Raw genomic sequence first — 11,396 nt, 5'->3', positions numbered from 1 at the left:
GACCCAGTGAGGCGAGGACCACATCGGCTTCGCCCTTTACCCACTAAAGCGAAGGCCTTAAAGGGCGAAGCTTATATGACATAGAACGTTGGTTACGTACTGTAACCCCAGATTCTATGAATATAAGCGTAGCCCTTTAAGCGTCGGGCCTCACTGGCTCCTAAATGGCTGAAGAAAAAAGCTATTTTTGGGAGCCGATTTCCCGCTCTTAACGTAATTTATACGGACCGGGTAGGGCCCACACAGCAGGTGGGCGTGGACTAATTTTTTTTTTCAGTGCTTATGCTCTGCATAACGGGATAAACCCACTAAAGCGAAGGCCTTAAAGGGCTACGCTTATATTCATAGAATCTGGGGTTACAGTACGTAACCAACGTTTTTATTTGTTTGTTTTTTTTTCCCATCGAAAGTTAAAGTAAACGTTGGTCATCTTTAGAGAAACCTGCTCTCTGATCTGTGAAAAGAACGCTGTGTTGTGTGATTTTACTGTGCGATCCTCTGGTCAAAGCCACAGAGGAAACTGGTCGCCATTTTGTGTCATCTCTCCTTAAAGCGGAAGGAGACGCCCACTAGAGGGTTGGAGGGTGAAGTGTTTCCAGCGTGCACTTGCTGCTCTGTTGCTGTTCATTTCTCAAGTGAGAATAGTGGAAACTGTTAAGAGTTAACAACATATTATTTTGTTTAAAACATATGGCTAAAACTACATTTGATATCTTTTGCACTACAAGAAAGAAGCCTAATACTTGATTTGTTTATTATTTAAAAACTCTCTGGACCTAGTAGTGGGATTTTCTTAATTGAGATTATTTTGTTGTATAGCAGTTTTCAAAATAAATGATGGCAAAAGGACACCCTATGATTTTTTTCATTTATATTGCAAGTTTTATACCAAAAACATATCGTGATATATATCGTTATCGCCACCCTTCACAATACATATCGGGATATGAATTTTATGCCATATCGCACATCCCTAACACAAATACAATTTTGTTAAATACTGTGTAAGTGATTCCCTGTGAATCAGTGAGGTCTTTGCAAACCATTTAATTTGCAAATTGTTCATTGAACAATGTTATTTATTGGAAGTTAATGTAACATAATCAACCAAGAAAATGGGCAAAACAAGCAACAGAGAAAACTGTCAAATGGAAAAAGACATTTTACTTTAACGAAACTTTGTGAGAGTGTACATCTAACTACTTTATTAACACAAGTGTAAAGAGAAAGTGTTCGTCTGTTAGCCTTTTAACAAACAGTTTATTTTATCAGCAAATGAAACATGCCAATATTTACAGCATCTATTCCAGTGTTTTGAGATAATCATTCAGTCTATCTAAAGAATTACAAAGAGCAATATATATAATGCTTAAAACCAAGAAACAAGTTTTCAGCTCAGGAGGAACATTACCACATGCCATCAGTCCTCTCTGAAATCAACAATGACGGCAGGCTGCTGTTCTTGACTAAAAAGCATCGCCTGTCTTAGTGTCTAAAAAAATATATGTGCTCTTTATTTTTGGCGTTATATACTTTTTCACAATACATATTGTTTTCAATGTCTTTTAAAGTATTGACAGCAATTTCTGGCAGGTCTAAATTTGTGCTTTTTGTTGTTCATAATTTATGAATGCAGCTAAATATTTAAATAATTTAGGCTCCGTTTTGAAAACTCTGCGTTAACTTGTATTTTTTTCCTCACTTTGTGTATTATCCTATCTAACTATAGGACAAAGAAAAATAAAACTCATCTTGTAGTTGGAATCTGAGGTGAGACAAGACGCTCGGTGAAGATCAGAGTTCATACAGCAGGGCTATATATACTGGTGGCTGAGTTGTACTGAAATGTAGTGCAAATTACCATGTGTGTATTTTTGGCCTTGGCCTCCATGGTTTATGGGTACTTTGGGCAGCATGCCAGAGGTGAAACATGAAGGAGAAGTGTTCTTGGAAAAGAATGAGACAACTGAGGGTCCGAGACCACTGAAATTCCTCAATGCAGATGAAGTGCACTATACCCCCTTTGTTTATTTTTTTCCTTTCTATTTTTATCACATTATGGTTGAGAGATGGATGGATAGATAACAAATCGCTCATAACATCACTTAAAACAATTGGCCTGAACTGCTTTAGGTACCAGATCTCTGATCCATCAAGAGCAACAACACAAATGTATCAATAAATCTAAGATGTCGTCATTTTTTACAATCTTTCAAACACATTTTCAACAAACTCCAAACATGTTTATATTGTGACACTATAGTAAAACTAGGATTACTATGATACACCTCTGTCATTTGACAATACACGATGATTCAACACTGCTGCTACATTTTGGTACTGTGATTCGAAGCAGAGACTTGTAGGGTTTTGAAACTATTTTCTCATTCAGAAAGAAGAAAAGCAAAATGTTTTGAATCAGTTTCAGAAGCTGAATACAAATGAATGACATATTACACAAGTTTATGAATTTAACTAGTCATAAATCACTGTTCTACAAAATAAATCCATTGCATATTTATTTGGGTTGAATGAAGATAATAGATATTTTAAGATATGCTAAAACAACGCAAACAATATTACCCATTCTTTTGTTTTAATCAGCTGTTAGTTGCATGTCTCACCAAGTGGCTCCTATAGAAATAAAACAAGGCAGCAGAAAAGTGGTGATAGAAAACATTGAACAATGATCTGCAGAATGGATTGAATAAATAATTCAGAAAACAATGATAATTTTCAAAAACTATTTCAAAAGGAACTCCCATGATATGCAAACAGATTTATTTAGAGCAAAAGAGTATGCAACCTCTACAACGACGTTTCCACCTTCCTAGCCTTTAAGATGTAGCTTGTTAAATTTAAACTTATCCTTGCAGTTCTTTTTCATGTGAAGTAAAATGCTAATGTACCGACTCAGATGAGCTCCAAATATTTTTTTTCTGTCTCTATACATAACTGCAATAAATGTCAGAAATTTGGGGTTAAACAACACAGAAAGGTTTTCTTTGCGATGCATACCGCATTAAAAAAAATTATTTTTATGTTAAAAGATTCATTTTATTATCCATCCACCTTTAGTACTGACAAAATACATCAGTTAACGTTAATTGTGTTCAACCATGAGTAGTGAACTTCCAGGAGTGCGTTACAATGTCAAGAGTCAAAACTCTTATGTTGCACAAATTAATATGTGATCACATGACAGACTTACAACATATAATTATACTGGACATGCGTTAATTCACTGCTGAAGGCAAAAACTACTTAGAATTTTAGGTGCGTTTTTTTGCAACTTGAAAAAGTAAACAGCAAATATTGCAGTCTGGAAATAAAAACAATAACCCGACTGTATTCGAGTAGCAGATATTTCAGATCCAACCACACAGTTCCTGAATGACCCCCAAGAGTTCTCTGCTCCTTAAGTAACTTGGGTCTGCAATTTCAGTTATGATGAAGCCAAGTCTCTGTCCAACAATCCTTGTTTCCTGGTGCAGACAGATTTTTAACTCATCTGTTTAACTTGTCTTTATTTCTCCTGTCTGGAGTAAGCAAGTTTATTCTGGCTGCTCCTTTCTTCAGGGGTCACCGCAATGAGCAAACTCGCATGAAATATTTGGCAATTTGTTTTACGCCGGATTCCCTTCCTGATGCAACCTGGGTTCAAACCTGCAACTTCAGGATTACAAGACCAAAGCGCTGACCGCCAAGCTACCGCAGCTCCTTCCTCCTGTCTGGAGTCATTTATGTAAGTGGTGTAAATGGCCTAACTAATAAGAAGTACACTGCTGGGGACAGAAATCTATGACATGAAGATTTGGTCAACATTAAATAATAAATTTATAAATAAATATTGGACAAAAATTAATACATTGTAAAATGGAAAATAAACATTTGAGGAGCCTTTTGTGGACTTGTGGTCAAGTTTAGCCATGCATCAGCCCTCATCAGGTTGTGTCCAAAAAAAAAAAAACACTTACAAAAACCTGTCAATTTATAGGTCAAACACCACCAGTTTTGCCTTTTAAGAGTGAGATCATTTTCACTGCAGGAACATCTCACTCTGAGTGAAAAAAGACAGGCCCAGCTCTAATAATCTTAATTTATTGAAACAAAACTCATTTAGGTATTCACAGGTTCAGTGAACTAGAAAACCCATCAGTGTTTGGACTCAAGTTGTAAATTATCAGTTAATGATCATCCATGTGCTGTTTTGTTACCACGTGTCAACTAAAGTTTTTAACATCATATATAAAACTTAGGAGGAGAGCTTTTTTTAACATTGATGTTCTGTTGTGCGACAGTAAATTAAAGAAAACCCAAAGTATATCAGTTCCAGCAAGGTGCCATCAAATGATCAGTGCGAGCACTTACTCCTACTTAGGAAGTGAAAGTTTATGGAGCAAAGAGCAATTATTATTATTATCATTATTATAACTGTAGTTCAAACATTTAAACATGTATTGCTGTTATGACCTGTACAACCACCGCCTGTAAACAAGTCACGCGTGTCATCTGTAACTGTCTACCTTCTCAATAACGGGGGCAGGAAGCGTTTTGCCACATACTCTTGACTGATGGTTTTTTTTCCCTTTGGAGTCAATCGCCGCTCTAGCGCATGACAGTCACATGACCAATTTCAGTCGCTCTAGTGGGAAAGACACTGCCTCTCAGAGACGTCATTTGAATTAGTCAAAAGTATAGACTTTAAACTACACCACAGTTTTTAAATTGTGTTGACAGGCCAAGTAAAACCAGAGTTATGATAAATAATCCATGCCACATTGTTTCTGAAAATCATCGTCTTATGTGAAGCAGGTTAGAGCGAGAGGCTGCGGCAAAAACGGGCAGTGTCAGGGACAAAACATCCCCATCACCCTGCGCTTCCACCTGCCATCCCTGCCAAACAGACAACACAGGAGGCGACACAGGCCCGAAGTTATTTGTCAAGTTCCAAACAATGTACAGGAAGAAGAAAAAGATGCAGAAGTTGAACGGAGTTCGGCACGATAGTCACATCGAGAGCGGGAGTGAGTCTTGAGAGATTTGTGATATTTAGTATGTTTGGGTTTTATACAGAAGCATTTAAACAACAATTATCAGGTCATTCAGATCGGTCCAAAGCAATAACACACAAGATGTAAGAGTTTTTAAAGCTCTGGATCTACGTCCGAATGTTGTTGATGCATCGGTTTTAAGCATATGGTTAAAGTTCTTGAGCCCCGCTGCCTACGACATCCCATCACGTCAACGCTTCAGCCAAAAGGTTGTAGCAGCACTTTATGAAAAAGCTAAAGCTGATATCGTCAACAAGCCCCGGAGCCCAGATTTAAAGCCCTGCCCTGATGATGATGAGCGAGAGAGGATATTCAACCACCACATATGATGACCATGCAAGAAGAGGTATTGTTATTGTATTATTGTGATCTAATTAACTTTTTTATTTAAAATTATCATCCTATTAAGTCAATGTAGGTTTTTTTTTTTTTATCTCTGTGTTGTTTGCAGTCTGAAAATGAGAGCAGCTGAGTCTTCTTCATCCACGAGATCACCTCCAGCTAAGAACTCTGTAAAGACTGAATTTGTTTACTTGACATATTTTCAAAATAAACATTTTGTAAGTCATTATTTTGGCCTTTTTTGTACCGAAAATTAACCGAACTGATGTGATTTTAGCGTATCATTACACCCCTAATATATATATATATATATATATATATATATATATATATATATATATATAGTTTAATTCAATCATTTTAATAATCTGTATTCTTTTTAATTTACCAAAACATTCTAAATAAATTCTCACCCTGTACATAAAACAAAGTGAAGTTAGTGAGCTGAATGCATTCAGCTGGGACTGCTGCAAGATAAAGAAAAAAGAAATTCATTGTGAAATAAGTATTTATTAGATTCTTGAACATGTATGTTATCTCGCTCTACAAAACTGATTGAAAGCTGCAGCTGATTATGACTTCATGACTCTTTTCATGCCTGTGATGCTGCCAAGACATTTCCATCAGTGATCAGCGTTCAAACAGTCTGCGCTCACCAACATTTTCACTGCACAGAACACATGTGTAATGTTGATATTGGGAAAAAACTCCACCCTCCTACTCTGAGCCATTAGCCTCCTACTCAAAAAGTTATTGAGAAGACTGAACTGTGACAGCACGTAAACCCTAAAGTTGAAAAGTCTGAGTGAATGAGCCACACTGTCAACCTGCACAAGAGCAGTCACAAAAAAATCTGTATTTTATCAACATGGTTGAGTTGTCAATAACAGCCAAAATACAGGGGAAATGAAACAAAATGTAAAGTATAAAACAATTTTTTGACATAGCGATTCCCCTACAATTATTCAAGGAGGGCCCTCCGCCCTGTCAACAGAACAGAGCGCCCCGCCTACCAAATCCCCCATTCCCCATGCAGCTCCGCCACTTCTGGAAGGGAAACAGATTATAGCGGCTCAGACTCCAAACCACGACAACCGCGTGCAATAAAAACATAGCGTCCTGCTACTGTGACAATCGCGCACAAACGTAGCGCTCCGCTATCCCCAACCTCTTCGACAACTGCCAGCACTGATATAGCGCTACGCTAACCAACCACACACTCCCACAAGCCGAAGAGACAAGCAGCCTCACAATAAAGTAACCTAGGGGAAACAAAGATTAAGTAATAATTGACTTGAGAGCTCACTTATTATTACAGTATATGAAAATGTATATTATCAAGTTTGATACTTGTAAGTACTGCTGGTACACATAATAAAAACTGAAGAGTTCTTAATGTAAATGGGGAAAAAATATTAATATGCACTTTGATAAATGGTCCAGTGCAACATCCAAAACATCATAATTAATTTTTAATTCTGTGGAGACAGACGGGCATTGTAAAATGAATCATGGAGCACGAGTGATAATTATATCACTTTCAATAAGCTTTTACTTTTTAAATGTTTCTCCTCTTAAACTTTGCAATCCGGCTGCTAAAATAACTCCCTCGTAGGTTTGTTTTTTTTGATAAGGCTAATTCATTTTCTAATTTTAAACATAAATATAGCTAATTGTTATATTTTTCAGCAAACGTTAAATAAATGTTATATTTTCTTTAGAATGAATGCGAGAGGAACAAACCACCTCCCTGCTCTGTAGTTTTCGCAATGCTGAAGCTCCTCATAAAGAGAGATTATGTGTCTGTAAAAAAAAACAAAAAAGAAGTGAGAGAAAGTAGGAGGGTGGAAGGTGGGGGAGTGCAGCGTCCATGTATTGTTTGTAGATCGCCTGAGTAGTAAAAGGGACACTTGGTCCTACAGTGTTCACACAATCAAAGTCCAGTGGGAAGTGAGGCCAGACTGAAACATAATTGTATACATACATGTATATGTATGTATATAGGAGGATTGAGTGGTGGTGTAATAAAGGCAGCATCTGTTAAAGACACTCAGGAGTAGAACTGAAAAACTAGTAGGATAAAAAGAGAAAATCTTTGACATGGTGGCGTCTTTTTCCCCTCCCTCGTAGAGGTATTGGTTTGACAGCTGTTTGGCAGCAGTGCCCAAGGCAGTGCCTACTTGGATTTTAGCCTGTCACTTAGGATAGGGTCACAAATCAGGATTGGTCTTGGTCCCCATCTCGTGAAAAGCAGAGCACTTTCAAGCCATTATTTGCACTAAGGAAAAAAATGTGGCGGTGGCAAGAAGGGGAGAAGAATGGTTGTGGCATAGCAGGAAATGCTCACCGCTAAGTTCATATGCATGCAGGTCCAGGGAGAATGGGGGAGGGGGAGCTTATTCCATTTTCAATCACAATGTTAAATGCTAGCCTGGGCAGCTGATGGGAATGAGAGGCATTGTTCACCCCTTGCTGCTCTTCTCCTGTCTATACTCCTATACCTGCAGTTCCATTTCCATACCATAAAACAGGCTTCAAATCCCAATATTAAATCTATAAACTCAGCAAGCTATGTATGCAGCTGTTAACTTTGTGCGTGCATACTACTGCAACCAACCCTCATTGGTCTATCAGTTGTCATAACCAGGCTGTGACCCAAGGCTGGTGCATTCAAAGCCATCCTTCATGCACCGAGTCTGTTCTGTGGCATAATGATTGCTATGACAACCATCACTTAAAGCCACGAGTAGGTGGAGGAGAGATGTCAGCTTCTCATCTACTCTTCTGATGATCTCATTTCTGGCTGGCAGGTACAACAAGGTCAAACCACTGAAACTGGAAAAGTGGCAGCTTGCTACATGCAAATGACAAAGCCCCATTTCTAAACAATTACACTGCCCTGTCCAAATCAACATGGAAGTGGAATCACAATGTGTGGGGTTAAAAAAAAACAGGGGAGCTCAAAGAGAATTAGATGTAGAGGGTGGAATGGCTGTCAATGTTTTTGGCCAGCTTTGAGCCCAAAGTCTGGCTGTGCGTGCCAAATGAGATTTTTAAACGGTTTTTCGAGGAGGATTTGTGCTAATCTAGAAAACCTTCTGGAGTAAGCGCAAATACATCTGCCACTGACCACTCCCCTGTGGAGTACCAGGGATTAATGACATGGCAATCTAAACTAACATGGACTCCATTCAAAAAGACTTGTGGGGTGTGGGAAAACACAGGCAATTATGAACAGAGCCATAGATTCATTTCTTTTTAGAGCATTCAACTCTAATTCACGCTTCAGTTCAAACCTCTAATTTGTCCAAGTTCATCTCCATGTATACTGTGGGATATTAACAGGAACTATAGCCATTAACATCCTTATTCATTGCTATTCAGTACTATTTATAAGACCGAGTTTGTTGCGGCTCCTCGGACTGATGAAATCTTTTGGATGAAAGACGAAACATTTCAACAAAAAAAAAAAAAAAACATCCAGAGGACCTGACATTAACTTTGTTGGATATAGGCCATAAACCTCTTCCCTCAGAAATATCTAGTGTTTAATTAATTGTATTAACATCACAAGGTTAAAATCAATTGCTTGAATGCCCTTGGTAAACAATGGAAAGATACAACCAGAGACACATCTTTCATTTATAATGTACCAGCAGGGGTATGATCACAGTGTTTAAATAGAATGTTAACTCAACAACACTGGATAATTAGACAATTAGACAAGATGTTCAAGTGCATTTTAAGGTTCATAAATTACCTCACATTGCATTGACAGTACCTTTCTAAGAGATGACATCACATCAGTGATTTTTAAACTTCTCAGAAGGTTTTGTCCCAGAGTCTAACACTTCCACTCTTCTTTTAGAGGTGAGACAGTTTCCCTAGAGAGCTGTCATAGCCTTACGGACATACAGTGTCTGCATTTGCCCATCCCCTAATCATTTGTTCTCAATAAGCTCTTTCGTAAGACATTTCAGTCTGCGCGCCTCGTTCCATCCAGAAGACACACTGAGACAGTGAGGGGAGCTAAAGACAGCCCACCTTTGGTTCGCCTTTGTGCTGACGAGCAAGGAAGTAACAGTTACAGAGCCACGCCGACCAACGTGAAGAAAACAACTGTAGTGTAGCAGCTCAGTAATGTCATGACTTTATTCATTAAGTTTAGTAAACGACACGAGATACATCTGACACACCTGGAACACCCATGCATGTTGTGTGTAGTAAGTGAACATTTACGTGAACACCCCCATTTATTTGCTACACTAATGTAGCAAATGCGTCGCACTCCACTTCAGCCCAGCTGACTTCTTCTCCACGCCTCTACTCACTTCTTCTCTGAAAACTCACATCTGAGCAGGAAGTGGTCAGCTTCATCAGCGATTCATGAACAGCTAAAGAGAAAAATAAAGACGGACTGATCTGTGCGCCTATTTCTCATAACGGTCTTGTAAAGGGCCTAATGTGTTTAATCTCTCCACTGAACTGCTACTGCTCCAAAAAGCTGCAGACATGCAACTGTTAGCCCAGCGTGTAGAAAAGGTTAGCCCTCGCCTTGATCTTTACTGCCCAAATGTGCTAAAAAGAAAAGCCTCCACACTAAGAGGAGAGTGGGGTTAGCCTGGATAGTGTACTGAAGGCTAACAGAAGCCAGGCTGTGCTTCAGGAGGGAATGTGTGTGTCCATGTGCGCACCAGAAGCCCCCCTGCCCTCCTCTGCCCACACAGGAAGTGAGGTCACCTCATTGCACTGTGCCGTGCAGTGTGTTCTGCGAGGGGTGACAAAGATCAACATGTTGACCAGCCTGCTAGCAAATGTGCAAATCATGAAGGCCTTCTAACCAGACCATATCAAAAGCACCTTTGTAAAAAAAACCACTGTGTGCAATCCCATTTTCTGCCAAAAACATTCCAACTTCAAGCACTGCTTAATGAAGTACCACATGCTGAAGAATTTCTTTACCACATGTCGGGGATGCACCTTCTTACAAGACAACTGGAGAGATCCTTTAATTTTACTGTTTTTAGTGTAAAGTAATACAGAAGCAAACTATAAATCACATCCCTGTTTAGATCAGGCGTCTGGCACAACTGGCCAGCTTCAGCTCCCCAGACCACCACCTCCTCTTCCGCCGCCTCCTCCACTTCTCTCATGCTCTCCATCCCTCATGCCTGTTAAAGGCTTGTCCTGCAGGGCCTGGATGCACTTGTGTGGTACAACAACAGAGAAACCGCCCAAAGCTCTTAGCAGCTCTTCCTCTCTCCGCGTCCTCCCTCCCTCCATCTCCACTGCGAGCCACCACCACCAGCCCCTCTCACTCCCTCTCCACTCCGCTCTGTCTTTCCCAGCTGCACCAGCGAGCTGTTCCGTATGAACTGCTGCCAGCTGAAAGCTTGCAACTCCTGTGAGATTGCTATTACTCAGTGCAAGCAGGGCTCTACGTAGCCAAAGGGCTGCTCTCCGAGCTGTAGATCTCCATGTTGTGACTTGTCAACACAGAAAAAAATCGTTACCGAGACTGAGGCACTTCCATTCCACACAAAGGGAGGGGGTACGGATTGTGACTAGTGCAGGCAGGCAGGTACTGTCGGACCTGTTAGGAATGCTTCTGGTTTCATGCTACAAAGGATTCTCTCTGCAGTACAGACACTTTGGAGTTATTAGAATGCAAATTCCTAACGGGGAGAAAATACTTGTATACAAGTACCAAAGTATACAGTACATTTTGGCAGAATGTCTTTGCCTTATTACAATCCAAACTCAACTTCTGATTTACAGTAACCAGAGCCAAGCAGAATTTAGTTAAAAAGTTGCCAACAACTAAACACGTTTAGTTTCTTTATCACCACTGCTCCATGCAGATTTTTTTTTCCCACAGATAGAAATAAACTCATTTCATTAATAAAACATTAGCAGTACACAACTGCAGCCTCCACAATATATGTACAATAAACTTATTTAAATCAGCATCCATACTCTGTCAGTGTGGCTACTTTGGGA

General features: G+C 39.4%; 1 protein-coding gene across 1 annotated transcript in view; it reads right to left on the bottom strand.

Moving 5' to 3' along the window:
- The window catches only part of znf827 (zinc finger protein 827), a 121,479-nt gene extending 110,921 nt beyond the window's left edge, over positions 1-10,558 (bottom strand). Inside the window, exons 1-2 of the mRNA XM_037689848.1 lie at positions 10,457-10,558; positions 1,862-1,946 (exon numbers count right to left, since the gene is read on the bottom strand). Coding sequence (XP_037545776.1) covers positions 1,862-1,946; positions 10,457-10,558 — 187 coding nt within the window. The remainder of the gene's footprint in view (positions 1-1,861; positions 1,947-10,456) is intronic.
- Between the last annotated feature and the right edge of the window lie 838 nt (positions 10,559-11,396).

The sequence above is a fragment of the Nematolebias whitei genome, chromosome 16, assembly GCF_014905685.2.
Source record: "Nematolebias whitei isolate Nwh7 chromosome 16, NemWhi1, whole genome shotgun sequence".
Taxonomy (NCBI): domain Eukaryota; kingdom Metazoa; phylum Chordata; class Actinopteri; order Cyprinodontiformes; family Rivulidae; genus Nematolebias; species Nematolebias whitei.
Note: the sequence above shows the minus strand (reverse complement) of the source record. Positions and strands in the feature narration are given on the sequence as shown.